General features: G+C 36.9%; 1 protein-coding gene across 1 annotated transcript in view; it reads left to right on the top strand.

The window, feature by feature from the left end:
- Window positions 1–27,106, top strand: part of LOC150084081 (THO complex subunit 4-A-like) — a 94,985-nt gene that overhangs the window by 9,201 nt on the left and 58,678 nt on the right. The window contains exons 2-3 of the mRNA XM_090375024.1: window positions 8,928–9,074; window positions 21,777–21,924. Of these exons, the coding sequence (XP_090231150.1) occupies window positions 8,928–9,074; window positions 21,777–21,924 (295 nt within the window). The remainder of the gene's footprint in view (window positions 1–8,927; window positions 9,075–21,776; window positions 21,925–27,106) is intronic.

The raw sequence follows: 27,106 nt of genomic DNA, 5'->3' as shown, positions 1-27,106 counted from the left end.
GTTATTTAACAGATACATCATAAATCGGACATGTTTCTACATTCCATTACAGAGACTTCGTAAACCAAACACACATGTCGCGTGGTTAACAACAGTACTTATAATTACATTGTGAGTACTTTTTCAATAACAAGTATGAAATAAAAAAATTATGAAATAATTGCGTAGTGTTACAAGCTTTTTGACAGCTATTCCTTCAACTTGTTTATATAATTTCCAAACTGGTATGCATTGTGGAAAGTTCAGGAGTTGAGTGGAAGGTGATTTAGATCAGACATCTCTGGTGATGTGTTCAGTTAGGAGCTTCTTGAACCTGTTTAGTGAAATGGCATTTTTGATATTTTCAGGAAGATTATTCCAGATTTTTGCGCCTCTGTATTTTATATTTTTCTGACCTATAACTTTTCTAAAAAGCGCAACCTTCAGGTTCGCTTCATTTCTTAAATTATATGTTATTCCTTCTTCTTCTTCTATTGTTATAAAAAAGGATCTGAAGAGAGGAGGAAAGTTTGGTGTTTTCAAAGCATTGTAGACAAAGACCGCCTCAGCTTTTTGTATCAGTTGGTAGATGCTTAAGAGTCTCGCTTCCTTATATCTCGAAGTCACCAATGCATTCCGGGGAAGGCCCAAAATTGAACGAACACATTGATTGACAATTGAATTGATTCTCGCAAGGTTATCTTGACTGGTCATAACCCATGAGATGATTCCCTATGTGAGGTGAGGCTGTATTAAGGAAAGGAATACTAGTCTGAGAAGGGAAGGAGGTACCCAGGCAGAGGCTCGGGCGAGTATTCCTGCTAGTGACGAAATCTTCTTTCATAAGGTGATCATTTGTTTATCCCAACTCAGCTTGTCATCTATCCAGATTCCTAGAAACTTGGTATCATTCACCCTTTCAAGTTGTTTTCCTTTGTATGTTATTTCAAAATCAATATTTAATGGTTTATTTTTCATCCTAAACACCATATATTTGGATTTTTCTGGGTTTAGTATAAGCTGATTCTTTTATAGCCAACTATGTATTTCCGAGAGAGTAGGGCAGAGATCTGGGCAGAGAAGCTGGTTAGGGTCTTTATCAGTGATTAGAATGGAAATGTCATCGGCATCCGCTACTAGGTATGGAAGATGAGAGAGAAACTCATTAATGTAAAGAACAAATAGGATAGGCCCCAGAAGTGAGCCTTGAGGTACTCCCCTGGAGAAATAAGAAATGTTTGAAAAAGACTGGTTTGTTTTAACAAAAAATGGCCTATCAGTAAGGTAGTCTTCAAGGAGAAGGTTAATTTTTCCTCTCAAGCCAAGATTGTTGAGTACTATTGCATAGTGACCCTTTTCAAGACAGTCAGTGATCCTAGAGCAGAAGTCAACAATTGCCAGGTCAGTGGATCTTTTCGAACGATAAGCGTACTGTTGTTGATGGATAAGCTGATTGACTTCCAGGAAGCCCATGATTCTGCCGTGAAGAATTTTTCGAATAATTTTGCAAAAACTGAGAGTAGAGCTATTGGACGAAAATTGTTGATAGAGTTGCAGTGTTCCCCCTTAGGAACAGGAACAATGACTGCTTTTTTGAATTGAGACGGGAATTTACCAGATTGAAAGGAAAGATTGTAAATATACTTCAGTGGTGTTAGAATTGAGTTAAGGACCTTTTTCAGCAGAGCAGGAGATATTTCATCAAAGCCAGGAGCTCCCTTAACTTTTAATTGATGTCCTGCTTCTAAAATCTCTTGATCTGAGAGTGGAGCGAGAAAAAAAAGAGCTCCTCATTGAGTGCTTGACAGATTCTCTCGTTGCATTATCTCTAGAGTCAACTTCGTCTTTAAAAAGGTTATTCACACTTGAGATAAAGTGATTACAGAAGGCTACGGCTTTTTCCTGGTCATCTGAAATGAGTACCTCGTTCTCAACTACATCTCCAATGTAGCTCTGATTTTGTTTTCCTTCCAGGTAGTAGCTTGTCCAAGACTGTCCACTTTTCCTTCCTTGTAATGATGCCTTTAAGTTGGGAACTATAATATTTCCTTTTCTCCGGCCGAATACTGTCGGTGACTTTGTTTCTGTACGTTGTGTATTTGTTTTTATCTGCCTCCTTTCATGTTTCTCTAGTAATTCTTGCAAGTTTGTCCCTTTTCTTTAGAATGTTACAAATTTTGTTTGAGATAAATGGGCATAATTTCCGTCTTGGCCTAGTGGTCTTTTTATTCCCTGGGATCCTGATGTATGACAATGCATTTTTCGTAACTATTTAGGATTTGCTCAAAGAAGAAGTTCGTCGCAATTTCAGGATCATCTGTAGCAATCACCCCATCCCACGAAGACTGCTGGAGGTCATAACAGAGCTGATTGAGAGAGCCTGGAGTGACAGATCTGTAAGTGTGCATGATCTCTTCCACAATTTCTTCATTTTCAATTACCATTAAGATGGGACGATGATCAGAAATGGTTGCATCCAGTACTGCATAGGTTAGTGAGCATTCCCCGGTTGCGAAGTCAAGAAGGGAATTGTGGGATTCTCCCATTCTAGTCAGGATAATTCTGTCAGTCAGAAGAGAAAAACCATTGGAAGAAATGACATCTAGGAGGTCTTGCACTTGAGAGGAAGAGCTTTGAAGTATGTTAATATTGAAGTCTCCCATCAGCAGAAGACTAAGGGATTTGCTTGTGAAGTGAGATAGAATATTGTCAAGAGTTACAAAGAAACTGTTGACTGAAGCTGAGGGAGGTCGGTATAGACACCCAATCACCAGAGAGGCAATGTGGATAAAAGTGATTTCACAATCTTGATCAGGCAGATTTGTGATAGGAATGGCAGAGTATCGCAGATGATTGTGAATGTAAATAGCAACTCCACCCCCTTTAGAATCACATCTGCAACTGTGAAAGAGAGCATAGTCTTGAAATCGGATTGAAACTTCAGGAGAGAACCAGGTCTCAGTAAAAACCATCAGGTCTGGATGAAGATTCCATGATGTCAGTTGAGCGAGGATTTCATCATTATGTTTTACAAGACTGCGTGCGTTCATATAGAATACAGTAATTGCATCTTTTGATGCTGTAGTAAGGCATAAGTTATTTGGTTTAATTGTTGGCAATTGACATGACAGAAAGGTATTTTCACAAGAGTTATAGAGTCATTCAAATTTTGGTAGGATGAAGAGATAGATGAATTATTTATAGAGGTTCTTCCCAGTTGAGATTCCAGAATATCTGAAAAATGCTCGAATTGTCATTCCCGTTGACTAGTTTCGATAGCTAAGTCACTGGCTGATGACCTAGTACCAGGAAGAGGGGGGCATCCATAGAAAGGCCGAATAATGGCTCCCTCAGGCCAACAGTAATAGATATCCTTTAGTAATAGATCAAAATCTGTTTGTTGACACTGAATATAGAAAGAGCTTAGAGGGGAACAGGTATCCTGTGTGTTATCAGACACTCAGTCTAAAACACTGATGGATCCAATATCTTTCTATTACAGAAGATTTAGGAGAAGTCCGGTTGGCCTGCCTCCCTAAAATCCACTCATGCACACCTTCTCGATGGTAAGCCCTGTTACGTCACTTAGGTGGCAACGAACGTGTAGAGTGGTTCTCTTCAAGACGCCTGGTCAGCATGAAGAGGAAAAGACCAAACCCTCCAGCATATGACAGCATGACAAAACAAATGGCCCTCGGTTCCCAGCAGCTTTCACTCCCCCTCTTATGGCAGCGAGACGATCAGAGTGGAAGTAGAGGGTGCTAAGAATCTCTGGGTACGACCAGGCTGCCATGCACGGAAACTGAACTTGGCCTGTTACAACATAAGATCACTCATCGGTGAAGACAGGATATTAGAGCTGGAAAAGGAATTAGAAAATGTGAATTGGAATATCATTGGCTTGGCTGAAACAAAAAGAAGAAATGAATCACTTAAAGTTTATCAAGTGGAAATCTGCTGTACACCAATGGAAACAGTGAAAGTAATGAAGGTGGAGTTGGGTTTCTGGTCCATAAAGATTTAAAAAACAACCTTTTGGAATTCAAAAGTACATCACCAAGGGTGTCAAGGCTAATACTCAAGATTTCTCAGAGGTACAAGCTAAAGGTTAAAATGATTTATGCACCAACATCGAGCCATGATGATGAAGAGGTTGAATAAATGTACACCGAAATTGAGTCTTCTAGATGAGCAGAAAACCCACTACACTATTATTATGGGGGACTTCAATGCTAAGTTTGGAAAAAGACAAAACAGCATAGAAAGGGGAACTATAGGAAATTTTGGAATTGGTGAAAGAAATGAAAGAGGCGAAAGACTTGTGGAATTTGCAGAATCTCAAGGATTGTCAGTAATGAACACTTTTTTCAAGAAAAGGGTGAGCAGAAAGTGGACATGGAAGAGTCCAAATGGATTAACAACTAATGAAATCGACTTCATCGTCACTAACAGAAGATATATTGTGAATGATGTTACCGCCCTGAATAAGGTAAATGTTGGAAGTGATCACAGAATGGTAAGATGTACACTTGATATAGGAAAAGAAAGGAAAGAAAAAAACTGACTTGAGTAAATAATACAAAGGTGTTTGAGATAACAGAAGAGGAGAAAAAGCAGTATGTACTGGGATTTAAGAACAAGTTTGAGCTTCTGCAGACTGCTCAAGATCAAGATATCGACGAGGAATATTACAACTTTCTGAAAGTGATAAAGCCCAAGAAACCTATAGGGAAAAAGAAATCCAAAGAATAAAAAATTAGTCAAGAAACACTTGATATGATGAACTGAAGGCGAAGAATGAAGAGCAAGATAAACACTGACAAGGAAAAAAAAATGCAAAGCCATTAGAAAGAGACTAAGAGAGGACATAAGATTTAACACAAGAAAAGTAGAACAAGCATTAAGGAAAAACAAAGGATTTAAATCAGCAGCCATGAGCAGTAATACAGAAAGACAAATGATACTGAAACTGAAGAATAGCGATGGTGTACTTATAAACAGCAGAGAAGGCATAATTCAAATAGCAGAAGACTACTATAGAGAATTATACAAGGAGCAAGTGAATGATGGATTGCAGTGGGGAAGATGGATTGCAAATTAGCAACACATACGACATACCCGATATTCTTCCTAGTGAGGTAGAACATGCATTGAAGAAAATGAAGAATCAGAAAGCCCCGGGGGAAGATGAAGTTACTGTAGAGTTATTAAAATTGGGAGGAAGAGACATAACACAAAAACTGGCAAGGCTCTTCACAAAGTGCATTAGAAAAGGTGTGATGCCTAAGGAGTGGAATAACACAATCAGTTTTGCTGCATAAGAAAGGAGATAAATCAGAAATTAGAAATTATAGACCAATTAGCTTGTTATCCCACATCTACAAGTTGTTCACAAGGGTCATTACTAACAGATTAGAAAGAATACTTGATGAGAATCAACCGAAAAAGCAAGCTGGCTTTAGGACAGGATTCTCAACTATGGATCACCTTCTCGTAATATCACAGCTAATGGAGAAAGCAAATGAATATAAAACACCATTAGGCCTGGCATTTGTGGATTATGAAAAGGTATTTGACTCCATACAGCATAAGGCAATGTTTCGGGCACTGGAAAGACAAGGCATAGATACCTCACATATTATGATTTTGAAGAAAATATATGAGAATGCTATCTCCTTTATTAGACTAGACAAAGACAGTAGGAAATTTAAAATCGAGAAAGGAGTTCGACAAGGAGACAATATCTCCGAAGCTGTTTACTGCTGCCCTTGAGGAAGCTTTCAGAAGATTAGACTGGTCACAGAAAGGAGTCAATGTGAACGGAGAGTACCTAAACCATTTACAATTTGCAGATGACATTGTGGTCATAAGCCACGATCCCAAAGAATTAAGAGGAAAATCTTAATCAGTTATGCACAGTTAGTAAGGATTTTGGACTACAGATGAATATGGCTAAAACAAAAGTAATGATGAACAAGTATGCCACAGAAAGGGAAATAATGATTGAAGCAGCAGTAATTGAAAAGGTGGAGTCATATACTTATCTGGGACAAGTTATTAGCTGTAATAATGATAAATGGCTGGAAGTCAAGAGAAGAATAAATTATGTATGGATAGCATTCAGGAAATATAGTCACATACTGAAGAGCAATATCCCAGTTTGTCTGAAACGTAAAATAATGAACCAATGTATACTCCCTACCATGACTTATGGAAGTAAAAATTGGGCACTCACCAAAAGAATGGAAGAGAAGCTGAGAACTACACAGTGAAGAATGGAACGAATTATATTGGGAATCAGACTGTTAGATAAGAAGAGAAACACATGGATTAGGTAGCAAACTCAAGTAAAGGACATTCTTATCAAAACTAAAGAACTAAAATGGTCTTGGGCAGGACACATAGCTCGAAGACATGATGACAGATGGACTAAGAAAATAACAGAATGGTATATAAGAGGAGCTAGAAGAAAACCTGGAAGACAAAGGCAGAGATGGATAGCTGAAATTCATGAGTTTGTGGGTAGTAAATGGATGGCCAGTGCTCAAAACAGAAGGAACTGGAAAGTTGCTGGAGAGGCCTTCATCCTGCAGTGGATTGAAAATGGCTGATGATGATGATAGAAAGAGCTGTACGAATCATGTTTGGAATTCTTATTTATTACGTTTACTTTTATCTGCAGTTGAGTTCTGATATGCCGCTCTACTTCTGTACTGCACAGTTGGGGTTCAAGTTGCAAGACAAAAATACCCTTGGTTGAACTTTTAGTTCTAGGGACTGCTCTTTCCATTGTCCACTGATCTGCCTGCCTCCTGGAGGAAATGACATCTTCTTGGAGTGGATTGACAGATCTATTGCCATATTTACATGCTTTCTGAGATTGACTAGTAACCGAAGCATATACTGGAGGATGCTTTACAATAGATGCGTAAGTGGCTTCTGCTATAGGAGTTGGAGTCTGTTGAAATGTAGGATTTTCCATAGATTTCGCCAAGTTACTTGTAGGACTGAAGGATCTACTGGAGTTTTGAATAAGATTTGTTAAATCCAAAATTTTTCGTAGTGAGATATGATTTATTTCGCGAAGTTGGGCGTTTTCTGACCTGATTTTTTTAGTTTCGTCAAGAAGAGAGGTCATCATGGATTTTTGAGTGTCCAGGATTTGAAAAATCATTTTCGTGGTCATCTCATTTGGCTTTTCAACTTGTGAGACTTCATGGTTAAGAAGGTGAGAGAAGGAGCAATTTGTCTGCTCTGATACCACGTCATGAGGTATGTCCTCGGATGGCCCACTCTGTTGAGTGCCATTTGACGATGAGGTGAAACACTGAGATTCACCATCGGAAAGACTTAAAAGATCCGTTGGGGTTGATCCTGAGTTATTTTCATTTTTCGTCTGCCTGTAATTTATGCAACAGGGACCTTTCCACTAGTCGATAGCTGCCTGTGACATCTTTTTCCAGTTTACGGTTGACAAATCTATGCATTTTATATAGTACACAAGACCGCATTGCATTGGAGGAAGTCTTTGCATTTCTTTTTACACATATGGCAAATAATTTGCACTTGCGGAGCCATTGTAATTAACAGTAAAAACAGTAAATTTCTTTTTATATTAAAATTAAAATTTAATATGTAAGTTAAAATGAAAAATTAAATGCAAAATATAAAATATACAATATTCGAAACAATATTATTGCTATCTGAACTAATTTTACAGTAAACTTATCAGAGAATTAGTTGAAATACTTTAGAATTCTTTAAAATACATTCAAAGGGTTAAGTGCGATTCCTGAGATAAGCTTAGAACAGTCTTAATTTGAACTACATGCAGTACTTAAGGTCATACCACTGCAGATTAATCAGTAGTCTTTTGAAAGGCACAGTCCTCTTTGTAGGAACAATGACAGGTGACCTTACAGGCTATAATCAGACAAAAACAGTAAAGTGACTGACCTTGGTTAACCTGCGAGACAGTAATCCTTACACTGAAAACTTCCCAGCTTCGTGGCTGCCTATAGAAATTATATGAGATACCTTGTTGAAGAGGAACATAAATTTCGTTTACTATCGCTTGAAAACTATCATTCGAGTACTTCTTTCTTCAGAGTTATGAAGAGCAATGCTCACTGACCCATAGTGTATAAAAATGTTGGAACAGATTCATCTTAAATCATTCATTCTAGCATACATTTGCAGGAGAACAAACACAACACCACAGTAACTATTCGTGCATGCGCACTATGCATATATTGTCTGAATACCCTGCCTTGAGCCATGTTTGTATGGTACTGAGTACTTCTGAGTTTTAACAGCAGAGGTGTCAAAAGACAGTTGTTTACATATCCATACTCTAAAAAGAACTCTTGTTTTCTTGTTTCTTTATTTGGCTTGTGAGTGGAAATGGATTACTCTATAAAGTGAAGGAACTATTTACTTTCATGCCATTGTTGTTCCTATCTGTATATAAGGTGTGTTATATCTTATAATTTTATGTTTTGAAATTTAGAGGTGGGGCTCAAAACCTAGTGGAGGAGGAAGTATCTGGGGTCTTAATCCTCAGTATTTCCTCACTTGAGTTTTTACAATTTTTGAAATTGCTGATAATCGTGACATCCACAGAATGTGTTTTTTTTTTTTTTTTTTTAGCTAAAGCCATAGAAAAATGTATACCTGCAGCTGTCTTGGCATCAGCCAGTTAAATATTATATGCAGGAAAGAGGAGACGGACTTGCAGTAATTTCAGTTGAAATATATATCGTTTGTGAATGAGATTTATAAGTGCTGTGCTCTTTTTCAGGTCTCATATTTGTTAGCAACTGCTTTGAATATAATGTTTTTTATATCTACACTATTTTGGATATATTATTTTATTTTATTTTTCTTATAATTGCATATAGCCTTGGCTTTGAATTTAGCTATTAATGTACATTTTCTGTTCACTGTAGACTGTTTTCAGACAGGGAAATACTGGTAGAATAAGTAGGCGTGGGAGAGGAAGAGGAGGAAGAAATGCAAGTGCCATATCAATAGGAAGAGGAGCAAAACTAGTTATTTCTAATCTGGATTATGGAGTCTCAGATTCTGATATAAAAGTGAGTACAAAGGATGGGTAGAAATATGTTGCCCTGTCAAAATTATTGTGATGAAGATGTCCTTAAAATATGAGAATGGTCAGATCTATCAGTACTGTATATGTTTGGGAAAATCTTTTGCATTGATGTTTCATGTTTGATAAAGTTTTCAGAATGTGTTTTTTTTTTTTTTTTTCCAAACTATATATGTATATAATTAGTTAACTGTATAAGACCGGTGTAGATACACCATAGTGGCTGAGACCGATCAGTCTGCAGTCGTGGAGCACTTTTGGACTACCCACCACGATCTCAATCCAAAATGTGACTACGAAATATTAGACGACTCACGACACTTTTGCCACCGTCTATGGTTAGAGTCACTCAATAATTGAACAGTTCGAAGGCCATAAACCGCTGCAAAGGCATGAGACTCCCCCCCCCCCCATCTTGGAGACAGCCATTTTATGCCTCGACAAATGCTGGAGTAAAACAGCACTAGTCCATGCGGCAACAATAGAAACCAGTTTAATGAATAACGTGCCTTCACTCGCCTCATTACATGCATAATTGTATACGTTATGTTCAAAATTATTTGATAAAGAGACACGAATGTCTCAAAAGCTCCTATGTATTTAAAGTTAAATAAATACATGATTTACTGGATAAATACGTTAATAGTACTCCAGGCCCATTTGTCATAACCATAGTGGCTTTTATACTACATGCGTAAAGTTTATGGGTACACTGATATTATATAGTTAATTACTTAAAACCCATATATAATTATTCCTTGTGCATTTCATTTTTTAAATACATTATCTGTACACCATTTGGCATCTCTCATATTGTGGAATCACTTTGCAACTGTGATGGCATGTTGCATTACCAAGGTACCTGCCTACCTACTGATGATAGGCCAGCTTCGAAATTGTGCCGTCTGGGTGGTGGTATCCACTGAGAATAAATAACGGTAGTCTTCTCTACTAGAGAAGCATTACTTATTCAAAGTAGTGCGATACTTAGTATCTCGTTGTGAAGGCAGCCACAATATGAGATAATTAAAAATTAAAACGATGCCTTTTATGCTACATACGTAGTTTGTTTATGGGTAAACTATGGTGTATCTACACCAAAATAATATTGTTAATTACTTAAAACTCATATAATTATGCCTTGTGCATTTCACTTTTTAAGTATATAAGTAGTTATACAACAGTTATATGCCTGCAAATTTTTATAGTTTTTATCTAAAATTTTTAGAAAAACATGTCTTACGCTGTTTTACAGGAAGCTTCCTTTTTGGGTGCATTTATTTATTGATACACTTACAGAAAAATAAACAAATCCTAGCGTTAGCTACACATCCATATCTTTCTGTATATTTTTTCAACAGCAGTTATTTTTGAAGGAAACTTAAATGTCACAAATGCTATAATTTACTGTGAACAAAACCAGAAAGAAAACATAATTTTGCTGATGTGGGACCTGTAATTGAATAATATAATTGAGCAGAAATTCCACATCATCAGAGCGATAGCATTTCTGTTTTTCATTCACATTAAATTATAATTTGTGTGATATTTTAAGTTTCCTTTAAAACACTGCACTGTTGAAAAAGATATCAGGACAGGTATAGATATGTGCATTTTATTTATTTTGTATGAGTATTGTTCCAGACTTGTGTTAGTCAGAAGTTATTTGCTCCAGGAATAAAAATAATGCACAGACTCTAGATACTTCATATACAAATAGCAGTGTCAGGTGACCAAAGCAGGGAGCATTATCTTCAAGAGTTTAAGAATGCATATACAAGGTGTAGCTATTAAATAATAAGACTGTGCACAGCTAGTACACACCAAGTGAAACAAAGGCACATTGGTTGACCTTGAACCTTTCCCTAGTTTTCTGCCAAATCACATTCCAATGCGCTTGTTCATTTTGCAGCGAGACAGGTTTTCATTACCTTGTGTTTTTGCAAGAAAAATGAGACAAAAGAATCAAACAATGAATCAACCTCAAATTTTTAACAAAACTAAAGAAAATGCCAACCGAAAGTTTTAGTTGTTGCATCAAAGTTATGGAAGAGATACTATGTCAAGAGTTTGCATGTTTTTACGGCATAAAAGATTTTTAGAAGGAAGAATGTGGAAGACGATGAACGACCAAGCCATCTAGTATCCATGAAATCTGATGAAAATGTGGAATTGGTAAGGATTTTGATTAGAAGCAATCATTGTTTAAGCATTAGAATGGTTGCATCAGAACTCAATATGGACAAAGAAACAAACTAAATTTTTACTGAAAATTTAGGCATGAGAAAAGTGTGTGCTAAAATGGTGCCACAAATTTTGAATGAAGATCAAAGAATGAGAAGACTCCAAGTTTGTGAAGATGTTTTAAAAAAAAGTGAAGAAGGTCCAGACTTTCTGACTACTGTAATTACTTGTGATTAAAATTGGCTGTTCCAGTACAACCCAGAAACTAAAAGATGGTCGATGCAATGGAAGACAAAACAATCCCCCAGTCCAAAAAAAAAAAAGCAAGAATGTCAAAATCCAAAATGAAAACCATGTTTCTTATTTTTTTTTCGACATTAAAGGAATTATTATGGTTGAATACATCCACCAAATCAGACTGTCAATCAAATATGCTACATCGAAGTTCTGACAAGGCTGTGTGAAAAATTTCGAAGGAAGAGACCTGAATTGTGGAAAGATGGTTGGATGCTCCATTGGGACAATGCACTTTCTGTGTGTGTGTGAAAAAAAAAAAAAAAAAAAAAATCCCTGTGTGTGATCATGACTTTACTTGCCAGACCTAGCCCCTTGTGACTTTTTCTCCTCTCTTAACTGAAAAGTGTTCTTAAGGGAACCTATTTTCAATCCATTGAAGACATTCAGAAAAAAATGATCCAAATGTTAAAATGGCTTAAAGAAGAATACTTGTTTAAAGAAATGTTTCTGTGCTCAGAAGAAATGTATCGAACAGTGTGTGCAAATCCCAGACAATTATTTTGAAGGGGGATAACTTGTAAGGTACAAAACATGTCATTATATTTATTTTATTGCAACAGTCATATAATAGCCACACTTTGTATTGGTATGTGCTCTTGTATTTTAAAGGCAGAAAAGAAAGTACATATGCATTTTATAATGTGTGCGTTATATTTTAGTTAAAGATATCTTTTAATTTTAGTGTTCATTTTTGTAAATAGCATTAAGTAATCAGTTTCTGCTTTTTCACTTTTGTGAAAAAGTATATATTATATATTGCTATGATAAAGAAGGAATTTATGAAAACTGTTTGCAATGTCCCTGCTACATACTCAGTAAACATAATATATATATGCTTTGTCAGCTTGTTTTCTTTCTACGTGCATATTAGACAAATAATGTGTGTATGCTCACTCAGCAATGTTGTGATATCTGCTACAGAGAATTGCAAATGATTATTGTGTGCACTCAAGTCAGCAGCATAACACCCCAATAAGCAGGAATGCTATCAGTAATAACAAAAAAACTGCCCATTCTTATGAAATCCAATTGTATTCTAACTGGCCATTTTGAAAATTTCTCTAAGCTATCTTGACATAATGAAACTGACTAAAATAATAAATGGGTGAATATGCTCTACCTCAATTAGCAGCATTTATTTTTACACTAAGAAGCAATTGCTTATGGCCAGTTTAACCAGTTACTAAGTGGGAATATTTGTACAGACGTTTAAGACTGGCTAAATGAAGAAAATCCTTGGTGATATATAAGTGTCATTTGTTTTGGTAATTTACACATTCACAGGTCTTTAGCATAAAGTTAACATCATATATCATAATAGCGAATAAGATTATATGATCCATTGAGTAACAAGTAAGGCTACAACTTATTGACATGTGGGCATAACAGACTATAAGATCATTTGTTAAATTGATTGATTGACAATGATTTAGCTCAGTGAGTGCTTAATGGGAAGCAGTTTGCCGCTAGAGTTACCATAGTTTTAGTAGACCCTTTACTATGCTTTTAACAGATAAATGCAAATATTTTCAATAGCCAACTATGTAAACAAAATGAAATTAAGAATATATAAACAAAGTATATAACTTTAAAAATACAGTTTATTTCATTTTATAATGACATAATAATTTTCCTTTTGTGCTGTATTCTATGCATTAATTAATTACTATTTGGAAGAAACATTCTAATAGGTACAAAGTATGATGTGTATTAGAAGTTTTACATATTTTGATTTCTGAAAGTTAGCAAGTATGTAGTTATATTAATTATCAGTCTCCTGATTTTTATCTGTTTGATAAAATTTGATAGTAAGGGAATTAGTTTAAGAAATTTACTTAAGGCTTAAATTTTTCCTTTTATTATAAGCTTAAATGTGACATGCCACTGGCAAGTGTCAGCAGTCATAAATCTCATTATATGAATGCATTCAGCAGTCATAAAGTCTTTTAAAATCTGAAATACTTATTTAAAAATGGAGTTTATAAAAAAATGTAATTTTTTTTTTAATTATTAGTAGTTTAATATGTTATTGTAAACAACGTATGTAAAAACTTTTTAAAAAAAAGTGATGAACTGAAATATATATAACATATGTGTATATATATATGGTTGACCACCGTTTTGACGACCCCAGTTTGGAAAACACTGTGTTAGTGGATTGCTATTAAATGTTGTTAAGGCAAAGTACTATCTGAAATTTTAAGGGCACAAAAGGTGATATAGTTGTACACGTTGGCACTAATGATATTAAGAGTAGGAGACCGGCGGAATTACTTAACAAGTGCAGGTCACTGTTGAAAAAAAGCCGTGAATTAGGGTTGAATTTGAAAGTGTCTGCAATTCTGCCCAGACACGATAGGAGGGAGTATATGATGAGAGCCCTGTCGATCAATTCGGCCCTGGAAAGGTTGTGCAAGGCTCAAGGGGTAGAATTTTTTTCAGCCTGGTCTGTACTTGTTAACAGGAGAAACTGCTTCTACAGGGATGGAATACACTTAAATAGAAAGGGTGCAAGAATGTTTGCTGATGCTATCGAGGCAGTGTTAGGTGGGTCGGAAAACTGCTAGATTGGGGAGATACAGTCGGTCCTCGTATAACACGTGTTTACATTACACGAATTCGATCATACACGATTTATAAATAGGGGAACGATATCTTAGATAACACGAAACGAATTCGCTTATGCACGATTCGCCTTTGTGTTTACAAGAAATGGCAGTCGAACGCAGAATCACCCCAACCGAACGCAACACGATAGGAATGAAGAGAAGATTCTGAAAATGTATTTATGTTTTTTATATCAGTGAAGGGGAAACACATTTCACCATAATAACGTAAAAACCAACACAATTCCAGCTATCGATATAATCGCAAATGCAATTAGATCAAGTTTACTACCAGTTTATAACAGATTCCACTAGCAGAAACGCAACTGGAAATTATTTTATGGTAGTAACCCCCATAAATGTGAGGTGTTAATAGTGTATCTCGGCCTTTACGGTGTTGTTTATTCAGTTGCTAAGCGGGCGCAGCTTTGTTTATGTGTATCAAGCGTGCCTCCCCATTTTGTAATTGTGCTTTATTTCCTAAAAATTAGTAAAATACTTAAGAGGTGTGAAAAGGAAGCGTCCTGGCGAAGACACTGCAGATTCAGAGAGAAAAAAAAAAAAAAAGCAATATCGATAAACAGAGGCAGACAGGGTCAAAAATTCTTACCCGGGAAAATTTATAGTGGCCTCATACTACGGTTTATGGCCAAAATCACACTGGCCTCCGGCCCACCTGGATTTCCCAGGTAAGGCTTATGGCCCGTCCGCCTCTGTCGATAGAGAAAAAATATGAATTTGTGAAACGCTTTGAGCAAAATGAAAGACCATGTGATAAATAGTCGTAATAAAATACGTAAGTATTTTATTACGACTATTTTATTTAATATAATAAATTTTTTTACTATTTTATTAATAAATTTTTATTATTTAAATAAATAATAAAAATAAATATTTTTTATTATTTATTATATTATAACAAAAATAAAAAATATTATAATATTTTTTATTACGTATTTTAATCGTTATAAAATACCTAAGTATTTTATAACGATTAAAATTACCAGATTATTTATTGTGTTTGGTAATGTTTTGGTTCCAAATGTGTGTTCAATCTTGGGTGGTCGGCACCTAACCCCAGTTTTCCCATAGGGCCTGTTGTTTATATTGCACGATTTTGCATTGCACGAGGGTTTCTATGAACACAACTATCGTGCTATACAAGGACAGGCTGTACAAGGACTAATAGATTAACAGTAGCTACTGGCAGAGTTGGAAGTGATTCTTGCACTGCTTCTATTGGAATGAGCCGCAGCCTGGAAAATAAGATGCAGGATATTTCAGAGACTGCTGGGAATCATTGGGGTACAAGTAAACACATGGGTTGTGTTAGGGTAGCTAAGAAAAAGAACAGGTGCATGTATACTTGCGTGTACACCAATGCTAGGAGTTTAGTAAATAAATATGATGAATTTGAGGTATTGCTCAAAACATCAAAGGCAGATATTGTGGGGATTTCAGAGACGTGGTGTCACACAGATATAAGGAATGCAGAACTGGAATTTGGGGAGTACAATGTCTACAGAAGGGATAGACAGGATAGGAAGGGAGGAGGGGTTATGCTATTAGTTAAGAAATACATAAAATCCAAGGAAGTGAAGCCAGTCGACATTGCTGGACAGTGCAGTGTCGAGTCATTTTGGTGTGACATAAGCATTGGGAGATCAAAATTGAGAGTAGGAGTGTGCTATAGGCCTAATGACTCTGATGAGTATAATAAGAAATTGTACAGGGGAATAGAGTGGGCCAGTAAATCAGAGAGTCTTATAATGGGGGATTTTAATTTCCCAGATATTGACTGGAATTTGGGGGCTGATCACTCACACACTAGCAAGGCTTTTGGGGATTTATTGGATGATTGTTTTCTACATCAGCATGTTCGGGAGGCAACTAGAGGGAGGAATACTCTTGATTTGATTATCAGTAGTGATTCTTCATGCATTAAGAATCTGCAGGTAAATGAACCACTAGGTGGTAGTGATCACAGTGTGCTGAAGTGGGATTTACTCAAAGAGGTAACTACCATTAGGGGCAAAGGGAAGGGTTATTGCTTTCGTAAAGGCGACTACGATGGACTGAGACAGTATTTAAATTCTATACAGTGGGACCAACTGATGATGTTACCAACAGCAAATTCAAAATGGGAAGCATTCAAAGAACTTATCTTGGAAGCTACTAGACTTTACATACAAACTAAGAAATATTGTTCAAGGTTTAGGCCTAAGTGCATGTCAGATGAACTAATGAGACATATGGCAGAGAAGAAAAATGCATGGGATACATACAAATTAACACGTGACACAGAAGCCTATGATAGATACAAGTTGATCTGTAACCAAGTTACAAAGGAGGTTAGGCAGGCGAAGGCAGATTACGAGAAATCTTTGGCAAGGTATGCAAAGAAAAACAGCAAAGAGTACTTATGTAAACTCTAGAAGGAAGGGGATGAATCAGATTGGTCCACTTGATATCGATGGGTCAACTGTTGATGATCCTGCTCAAGTAGCTAACAAACTAAATGAATATTTTGCATCGACATTCACACATGAGGAGTTATTCAGCGAGTGGAATGCCAGTGGTACATTCAGCTCTGGCAGTAAGCTAGAGAATCTTGTAATAACTGAGAGTAAAGTGGAGGAGAAATTGTTGAAGATAAATACAAGAAAGGCACCTAGGGTGGATGGGATCTCTCCAGTTATATTAAAGGAGGCAGCAAAGGAAGTAAGCAAACCCTTAGCCATAATTATGAGAGCTTCCTTGGACTCAGGGGAAGTACCCATGGACTGGAGATGTGCAAATGTGACCCCAATTCACAAAGGAGGATCAAAGGGCGACACAAGTAATTATATACCTGTTAGTTTAGCTTCTGTTCCCGGAAAATTAATGGAGGCACTGGTTAAAGAAGCACTGCAGGATCATCTATACAAGACTTCAGTTATAGCTCAGACACAGCATGGTTTTGTTAAGGGGAAGTCTTGCCTGACCAATTTGATTGGATACTATGATGCAGTCACAAAAGAACTGGATGCAGGGAATAACTTTGATATTATATACTTGGATCTTAGAAAGGCTTTTGATACTGTTGCACATGGAAGACTGCTGCACAAATTGGAGCGGTGTGGCATTGGAGGCAAATTGCTGCTATGGATAAAGGGGTGGTTGAGGGGGAGAAGACAGAGAGTGGTAATCAATGGACTGTGGTAAGAGAGTGGTAATCAGTGGTAAAGAAGCACTGCAGGATCATCTATACAAGACTTCAGTTATAGCTCAGACACAGCATGGTTTTGTTAAGGGGAAGTCTTGCCTGACCAATTTGATTGGATACTATGATGCAGTCACAAAAGAACTGGATGCAGGGAATAACTTTGATATTATATACTTGGATCTTAGAAAGGCTTTTGATACTGTTGCACATGGAAGACTGCTGCACAAATTGGAGCGGTGTGGCATTGGAGGCAAATTGCTGCTATGGATAAAGGGGTGGTTGAGGGGGAGAAGACAGAGAGTGGTAATCAATGGATACTGCTCATCGTGCACTAATGTTATTAGTGGAGTCCGTCAGGGTTCAGTATTGGCTCCATTATTGTTTTCTGTATTTATAAATGAGATTGATGATGGTATATCAAGCTTAATGTCCAAGTTTGCAGACGATAAGAAGGTTGGCAGGGTTGTCAAGGACACTACTGACACTATGCTACTGCAACAGGATCTGGAAAGGTTGAGCAGATGGGCTGAGAGGTGGCAAATGAAGTTTAACATTGACAAATGTAAAGTACTACATATGGGAAACAGCAACCCCAGAGCAACGTATCAACTCTGTGGTACTACACTGACAGTGGTAGAGAATGAAAGGGACCTGGGGGTGGTTGTGCAGGCAGATATGAAGTTTTCTGAGCAGTGCAGACGGGCTGCAAGAGTAGCTCATGCTGTATTGTCGATGATATATAGGAATTTTTCTAGCAGGGATAAGGAGGTGATTATTCCCTTGTATAAGGCAGTGGTCAGGCCACACCTAGAGTACTGTATACAGGTCTGGAGGCCTCATTTCAAGAAGGATGTAGAGCTGCTGGAACGAGTACAGAGAAGGGCAACAAGATTGGTGAATGGAACAAGGGGGTGCTCTTACGAAGAAAGGCTTAAGTTTTGCAAATTACAGTGTCTGGAGACTAGGCACCAGCGAGGTGATCTGATAGAGGTGTATAAAGCCTTGAATGGTTTGAGCATGCTCAATGCTGATGGGATTCTTCCTCTTGCTCAGAATAATCACCTGAGAGGGCATAAATTCAAATTGAGGAAAGACAGATGTAGGATAGACGTGTGGAAATTTGCCTTTAGCCAGCGGGTGGTTGGTTGGTGGAACAGACTTCCATCCCTTGTCGTGGAAGTTGATAGCCTAAATAAGTTTAAGGCTCAGCTGGACAGGTATTTCGAACGAACAGAGGGGTGAAGTGGAAGTGGTTATTTTTTATTTTATTTTATTTTTTGGCTGATGCTGCATAAGCTTGCTTTCTTGCATCAAATGCCTCTACTAATGCTAATGCTAATGTACAATATAATGAATAATTTGTTGTACATTAAGTGGCAAAGAATTATTTGAATGTAAAATAAATGACACTTTCTCCGCTTATAAAAGGAAGAATTTTTTCTTACAATGTTATCTGATAACACAATACTCAGAAAAGAAACAACTCATTCGTCAAGCTGCACATTTCTAGAAATATTTGTAAAACCAAATACATAAAAGTCCATTATCTGGCATCTGTGAGAATTGGAGAGCATTACTTGTATAGTGCCTGCTTTATTTCCTTTAGCGCTTTTTAAAAAAAAGTACTTCATTTTACTGATAAAATTGTCACTGATTGTGCTTCTATATCATAAGTTTGTTGAGGAGCCAAGATCATACTTGTTCATAAGTATACATTACAATGTTTACCTCTTTTTTTTCTACTCATCTATGAATATCCAGTTTCTATTTTAAGGTAAACACACTACATTTTTCACCTATTTTCTGGGTTTTTTTTTTTTTTTTTTCTTAATTAATACCATAACAGATGGATGATTATGGATATGATTGCAGCTGAAAATTATCTTCCAGTAGACTGATAAATGCACTTGACCAAGTAACTGATACTTTAATGGTTGCAGCTTGATGAAGGACTGGCTTCAATACCTCTGGTGGTCACTTTTGATGTAATTCAGACATTAAATATAGTATTTTTCCACTTTCTAAAAAAATTTCTTTAAACTAATTTTGCAATATAAATTGTTGCTTTGTTAAATATGTTTTTGTGCAATGCATTTTTGTAATTAATTATTTAATTTATAGTCTCTTTGCTGCTTGCTAGAGAGATGATGCAACTACAGCAGACTTGATTTACTGGGATCGGTGGCGCCTCCGTAGCCAGGTGGGAAGGAGCAGTAGTGCGTATCACATGCTTCTTGATTAGACCGGGGTTCGAGCCCGTCACCACCAGATGCGGAAAGGTCAGGGAATGACCACCGTATATCCCGAAGCAATATGGCCTTAGTTGCTAATGCTCCTTAAAAAAAAAAAAAAAAAAAGCTGGGATCGGATTAACTCAAAAAAAAAAAGGAGACCGATTGTTTAGTTTGTTTTAGTGCGTTGCTTTGATTGTTATGTTCCATTGCGCCGCAAAAGGACAAATTTTGTTTCGTTATTTGTCAGTGATGTTGGAATTTTTTTTTTATAATAACTTTTTTATTTTTTTTGTTTAGAAATCGTGAAAATGATGGGCAAATGCAAGAGTTGTGCTTTCATTTATGCAAAAACTTTAAATTATATAAAAGTTTGAAAACGGCGCATCCGTTAAATCTCTAAAGAACCGTTATAATGTTGGTGACCAAACCATACTCGACATTGTAAAAAATAAACAGAAGTATTGTATTGGACACGAGAGTAGTGCGTGGTAAGTTTTTTTGTTTGTTATCTATCGTCATACTTTTTTATGTAGGTTGCTGAACATTTTTCGATACAGTAAGTCCCCGGCTTACATAGCTTCGGACTTATGTTACGTTATTTACAGTTTTTTTTTATATGACTGAAGATTTCAGTGAAGGAGACACACATTTCACCATAATAACGTACAAACCCACAGAATTCCAGCTATCGATGGTATCGCAAATACAATAAGATCGAGTTTACTACCCGTTTATAATAGATTGCGCTAACAGAAATGCCCAATAAAACGGAAAGTGCAAATTGTTTTGTTTTTTGTTGACCTCCAGAAATGTGCTTTGGTAAAATGTGAGCTCGCGCGAGGTGATAATAGTGAGTTTCGCCTTAACCCTGTGAAGTTCTTTTACAGAAAATTTCATTTTGACCATTATCATGGTGCCAACTAAGAGAATAAGTGACAGCGTACTAGTATATCTATCGAGAAAAGGAAAGCGATTGAGTTGGATCAGAAAATTAAACTAATAAGAATGTATGGAAATGGTCAAACATTAACAAGTATCATGCTGAATTCAGATTTGTCAATAATAATATAGTAGCAATATGTTACTAGTCGTTCCCGAGTTACATAAAACTCGACGAAGCAAGAAGTCCTGGAACGTATGTCAGGGACTTTGTATTTTTGGATTAACCAGGAAATCGATTATCTGGGATTTGTTTTTTACCATCTATCCAGGAAAATCGAGAGTCTGCTGTATATGAATTTTAAAGTATGTGGTGGATGAAAGCTGGATAGTTGTGCTTTTATTTAGGAGAATTAACCTTCAGAATCATTTACAAGTGAACAAGTCATAGAAAAACCACTATTCTTCTGTAAAGAGAAGGGATGCACGTACTGAATATGTTATTGCTATTCTCCATGCCAAATATGATCAGGCTACCCAACATCTGTTTTTATAAATAAAATATAATGCATAGACAAATTTGAGGTTAGGAGACTCAAACTTGGCCAAAATCCAGGAGGAAAGAAAACTTGCCAGAAAACCATAAAAGATACACAAATTCTGAAGATTTTCCTGTAAAGTCAGTAATTATATTATTTCATGTTGAATTACCAGAGTCAAAATTTTCTGGTTGAAAGCAGCAGCAGTCATTATTAATGATCATTAGTGAAGATTGAAGAATACATGTCATCTAATTTTTATAAATTACACAAATGTTAATTGAATTTCACAGTACTGCTCATATTCTTTTGGTCACTTTGGTGGCTGTTCAGACTGTAAAAGGAAATTTATTTTATTATTTTGTTGTACTCTGAGAGGTGTTTGATTTACTCATTATAAGAATACAATCTCAATCCCTGATGTTTTCTTCTTCTTTCCTTTGGAACTTTAATCTTGATTTTATCACATAACAGGAAACATGCAATGGGAATATAATGTTATTTTGATACAGTAATATGGTATAGAATAAGCTGCACCCTGTTGATTACTGATTTTGATGATTTTTCAAGCCCTAAAGTGACAGAATAAGGTATGCCAATTGTCCACTATCAGTAAATCAGGTTAAACCTATCAGTGCTGGACTAACTCTGGCTTCTAGAAAAATCATTGTGCTTATATATATTTTGATAAAAATGGACATTTTAATAGAAGTGTTATTTATGTCTGTGTTTTTGTATTTGTAGGAATTGTTTTCTGAATTTGGTCCTCTTCGAAAAGCATCCGTCCATTATAACAGATCTGGTCTCTCACTTGGTACAGCAGATGTTTTATTTGAGCGCCGTTCAGATGCACTGAGGGCACTAAAACAGTATAATGGTGTTCCTTTGGATGGTAACAATTTGTTTTGCAAATTTTACATGATGATAGATAATTGTTTGGAACGTTAATCAGAATTTAAAAAATGACTTACTGAACTTCTCAGGTAGTGTCAGGGTATCAAAATATATGTGGGTCAAATTATCCCAAGTTTTAGTCACTTATAGTGTGACCATTTAAGAATCTTCTTTTTTTTTTTTTTCCTTTTTTTTTCTGTTATTAATTCTCCTCTGTTCTCCTTAAATATAAAAACATCTAATTTGTAACTATAATAGTTACTTTTAAAGAAAAAAATGAATAAATAGAAAACTTTTATAATCTAAATTACTGTGATTTTGGCCCCGATTTTTTAAGTCCATGTATCTTCTATTCCAGTAGAGGTATCTGATAGAAAATTGATGTTTTTGGCCAATAATGCAGAATGCATGCCTGCCAGCTTTACTGATTTTGCTGTACGATTTATAGCCCTCCAGCAAGTTTAATTTTCTTCCGTTTGAGCCCCCCCCCCCCCTCGTCACCACTCAGATACACACATGTTATAGATATAGAGAATATTGTTTTCTCCAAATTGTATTGGTGTGGGACACTTCTTCAGAAAAGAAAAAATCTCCCATTTTATGAAGTTTTCTTTGCCACTTAAACCCAGCAAATTGGTTATTAAATCAAACATTATTGAATGATATTTAGTTTTGTGTCCATGAACAGTTGCATTAACAGAGTATTTAATAGCAAATCGTGATATCTATTTATATACAAACCGTGATAGCTTGACTTATTCTTTCATGAGGAGAGAGAGAATATATATAATCCATTGATATAGTTATACTTTCTGGTTAGGCCTAACTTACGCTAAATTCATGAGTTTGTGGGTAGTAAATGGATGGCCAGTGCTCAAAACAGGAACTGGAAAGTTGCTGGAGAGGCCTTCATCCTGCAGTGGATTGAAAATGGCTGATGATGATGATGCTAAAGCATACACTGTGCTGCCACTTTATTAGGTCCACCCCTGCTGTGCACACAAATGGTTTGTCCCACAACGTTGCAAGTCACATGACCACAGTTGTGGGTATAAATGCAGCAGAACAACCTTTCTAGTATCAGTTAAGCATACAAACCGTAGCAAGAATGGGGAAAAGGAGTAATCTCTATACAGGCAGTTCTCCTGAACTTTTCACACACCACAGTTTCAAGGGTATATTGAGAATGGTGTAATGAACAGAAAGCGTCCTCTCAACGGCACTCCTGTGGAAGAAAATCGCTTGTTGGTGAGAGAGGTCAGAGGAGGATAGCTAGAATTGTGCAGGCAAACAGACGGGCCACAATGTCGCACATCACGTCAGAATACAACCTTGGTGCGTAGAACAAAATATTGCAATGGACCACTAGTCGCACTTTGTCGCAAATGGGCTACAACAGCTGACGGCCACATCGTGTACCTTTGTTATCAATGAAGAACAAGAGAGAACGCCTCCTGTGGGCACAGCAACACCAGCACTGAACTGTCGAGGATTGGAAAACAGTTGCTTGGTCTGATGACTCGAAGTTCCTGGTGCATCATGTTGATGGAAGGCTCAGAATTTGGCGAAAACAACATGAATCCATGGACCCATAATGTCTGACGACTAATGTGCAAGGTGGTGGTGGGGGCAGTGTTATGGTGTGGGGAATGTTTTCTTGGCAAATGTTGGGTCCATTGATACCCATAGATTCACGTCTGAATGCCGCATCGTTGCTGACCAAGAGCATCCGTTCATGTTGACAGTTTATCCTCAGTGAGATGGTTACTTTCAGCAGGATAATGTGCCGGTGCACAAAACCCTATGGGATGGTTTCAGGAACATGACAATGACATTTCTTTGCTGCAGTGGCCTGCTCAGTCTGCGGATCTCAATCCTATTGAACATCTTTTTTGGATTAGCTGAAAAGGGCTGTTTGCTGCAGGCCTACACCTCTGTCGAATTTCAAGGAACTGGGTGACACACATGTCTGCATGGTACTCCATTCCTGCACATTTTCAGCATCTTGGTCAGTCTATGCCTCAGGCTGTTTTGAAGGCTAAAGGAGACTCAACACGCTACTAGGTAGGCGTACCTAATAAAGTGGCAGCACAGTGTATATTGCAATTATGTTAAATATCACTTTTTTTTGAAACTTCATGCTTTCCTTTTTCTTCTGCCTGAATATCATTCTGTATTAAAAATACAGAATGATAAATGTTGGCTGGCTTATTTAAAAGGTGCCTCCGTAGCCAGGTGGGCAGGAGCGGCAGTGCATAGCACACCCTTCTTGATTAGACCGCCAAATATTTGACTACCAAATACGGAGGATGCGGAAAAGTCAGGGAATGACCACCGCATATCCCCGGAGCAATATGGCCTTAGTTGCTAATGCTCCTAAAAACCAAATAACAACAACAAGCTTATTTAAAAATATGATATTCATAAATGTGATAGTTACAAAAAATATATATAATACTCTAATATTGACAGTCGGGTACAAGATTATAAGTGCCAGGATGCAGAATTTTGAGCTCGTGGAAACGGATAATAAATAAGTAGCTCAAAGGTTCTAATTACTTGTTGGGCCTATATTGTTTTGTGTTTAGCTAAGGAATTTTACTTTTAGTAAGGATATAACTAATTTAACATTGCGATCGTTATGGTATAGCGTAAGTTATAATGTTAAACTAGATAGCATAATAGATATTACTGCATTTAGGAATCTATTAGCTTAGTATAGTATTGTCAATTGATCAATTAAATTGTATTTAAATTGAAATCATGCCACAGACTAGAACAGCAAAGCAACTGGAAAAAGTAGCAGGAGTGCTGTGGTGCAGGGAAGAAGCGAAGGGGGCAATTCTCCAATGCATCACAGCCCAAAATAATGAGCAACTTTTTTTTTTTTTCCCTCCCTGCTGTATGCTTCAGCTACCCCAGAGTACACCCCGCCAGAGTTTGCACTCCCTACTTCCGAGCCCACCTTCTCGTGGTGCTGGACGGTAAACTAGAGGTTTTTGTGTCTAAATGCAAGCCACTAGGCTAAGAGGCCGGATGAACAACAGAACCCTCACTAACACTATGTGAACCCACACACTAACCTACATAAATCTGGCCTTTAGAGTGTTTTGTATTCATCACAGAGTTAAATGCAGAGTTGGGGGGAAACCCCTGGGAACCGCATTACAAATAATACTATACATGCTCTCAGCTGCCAAACTCAGTGCCAGAGCTCACTCTTGTGCATCAGACAACAGTGCACCAATCTTCAATGCATAACGATGAAACAAATGGCCCTTGGTCCCCAGTGGCTTTCACTCCCCCCTCTTACGGCAGCAAGAGGATCAGAGTGGAAGCAGAGGGTGCTAAGAATCTCTGGGTATGACCAGGCTGCCATACACAGAAAACTGAACTTGGCTTCTTACAACGTAAGATCGCTCATCGGCGAAGACAGGATATTAGAGCTGGAAAAGGAATTAGAAAATGTGAATTGATATATCATTGGATTGGCTGAAACAAGGAGAAGAAGAAATGAATCACTTATAAGTTTATCAAGTGGAAATCTGCCGTACACCAGTAGAATCAGTGAAAAGAGCAAAGGTGGAGTTGGGTTTCTGGTCCATAAAGACATAAAAAACAACATTTTGGAATTCAAAACTACATCACCAAGGGTATCAAGACTACTACTCAGGATTTCTAAGAGATACAAACTAAAGGTTATAATGATATATCCACCAACGTCAAGCCATGGTGATAAAGAGGTTGAAGAAATGTACACCGAAATTGAGAGATTTCTAGATGAACAGTAAACTCACTACACCATTATTATTGGGGACTTCAATGCTAAGGTTGGAAAGAGAAACTATAGCAAATTTTGGAATTGCTGAAAGGGTTGAAAGACGACGTAGAATTTGCAGAATCTCGAGGAATGTCAGTAATGAACACTTTTTCAAGTAAAGGGTGAATAGGAAGTGGACATGGAAGAGCCAAAATGGATTAATGACTAATGAAATCGACTTCATCCTCACTAACAGAAGATATATTGTGGATGATGTTACCGTCCTGAACAAGGTAAAGGTTGGAAGTGATTACAGAATGAATGGTAAGATGCACACTTGATATTGATGTAAGAAAAGAAATGAAAAAGCTGACTTGAGTAAATAATACAGAGGTCTTTGAGATAACAGAAGAGGAGAAAAAGCATTATGTACTGGAACTTAAGAACAAGTTTTAGCTTCTGCAGACTGCTCAGGACCAAGATATTGACAAGGAATATTACAACTTTCTGAAAGTGATAAAGCCTGAGAAACCTATAGGTAAAAAGAAATCCAGAGAAGAAAAAATTAGTCAAGAAACACTTGTCATGATAAACCGAAGACGACAAACAAAGAGCAAAATAAACACTGATAAGAACAAAATTGAGTATACTGAGTTATGCAAAGCCATTAGAGATTCAGAGAGGACATAAGAAGATTTGACACAAGAAAAGTAGAGCAAGCATTAAGGGAAAACAAAGAACTTAAGTCAGCAGACATGAGAAGCAATACAGAAAGACAATTGATACTGAAACTGAAGAATAGTGATGGTGTACATATATTAGAGCAGGTGTACTTATTATAATAGCACAGAAGGCATAATTCAAATAGCAGAAGACTACTATAAAGAATTATATAAGGAGCGAGGGAATGATGCTAGCAGTGGGGAAGGTGGATCCAAATTAGCAACACATGTGACGCACCCGATATCATTCCTAATGAGGTAGAACATGCATCGAAGAATCAAAAAGCCCCGGGTGAAGATGAAGTTACTGTAGAGTTGTTAAGATTGTGAGGAAGAGACACGACACAGAAACTGGCAAGACTCTTCACAAAATACATTAGGAAAGGCATGACGTCTAAGGAGTGGAATAATGCAATCATAATATTGCTGTATAAGAAAGGAGTAAAATCAGAAATTGTAAATTATAGACCAGTTAGCTAGTTGTCCCACATCTTCAAGTTGTTCAAAGGTTAGAAACTAAACCTTTCCTCAAGGGTTAGAAACTAAAACTAAAAAACTAACAGATTAGAAACAATACTTGATGAGAATCAACCAAAAGAGCAAGCTGGCTTTGGGACAGGATTTTCAACTATGGATCGCCTTCACGTAATGTCACAGCTAATGGAGAAAGCAAATGATCCATGCAACACAAGGGCAAT

This window comes from Mastigoproctus giganteus, chromosome 6 (assembly GCF_048544385.1).
Source record: "Mastigoproctus giganteus isolate SK-2022 chromosome 6, ASM4854438v1, whole genome shotgun sequence".
NCBI lineage: Eukaryota > Metazoa > Arthropoda > Arachnida > Uropygi > Thelyphonidae > Mastigoproctus > Mastigoproctus giganteus.
The sequence above is the reverse complement of the archived record's forward strand: the minus strand, read 5'-3'. Positions and strand labels throughout refer to the sequence as shown.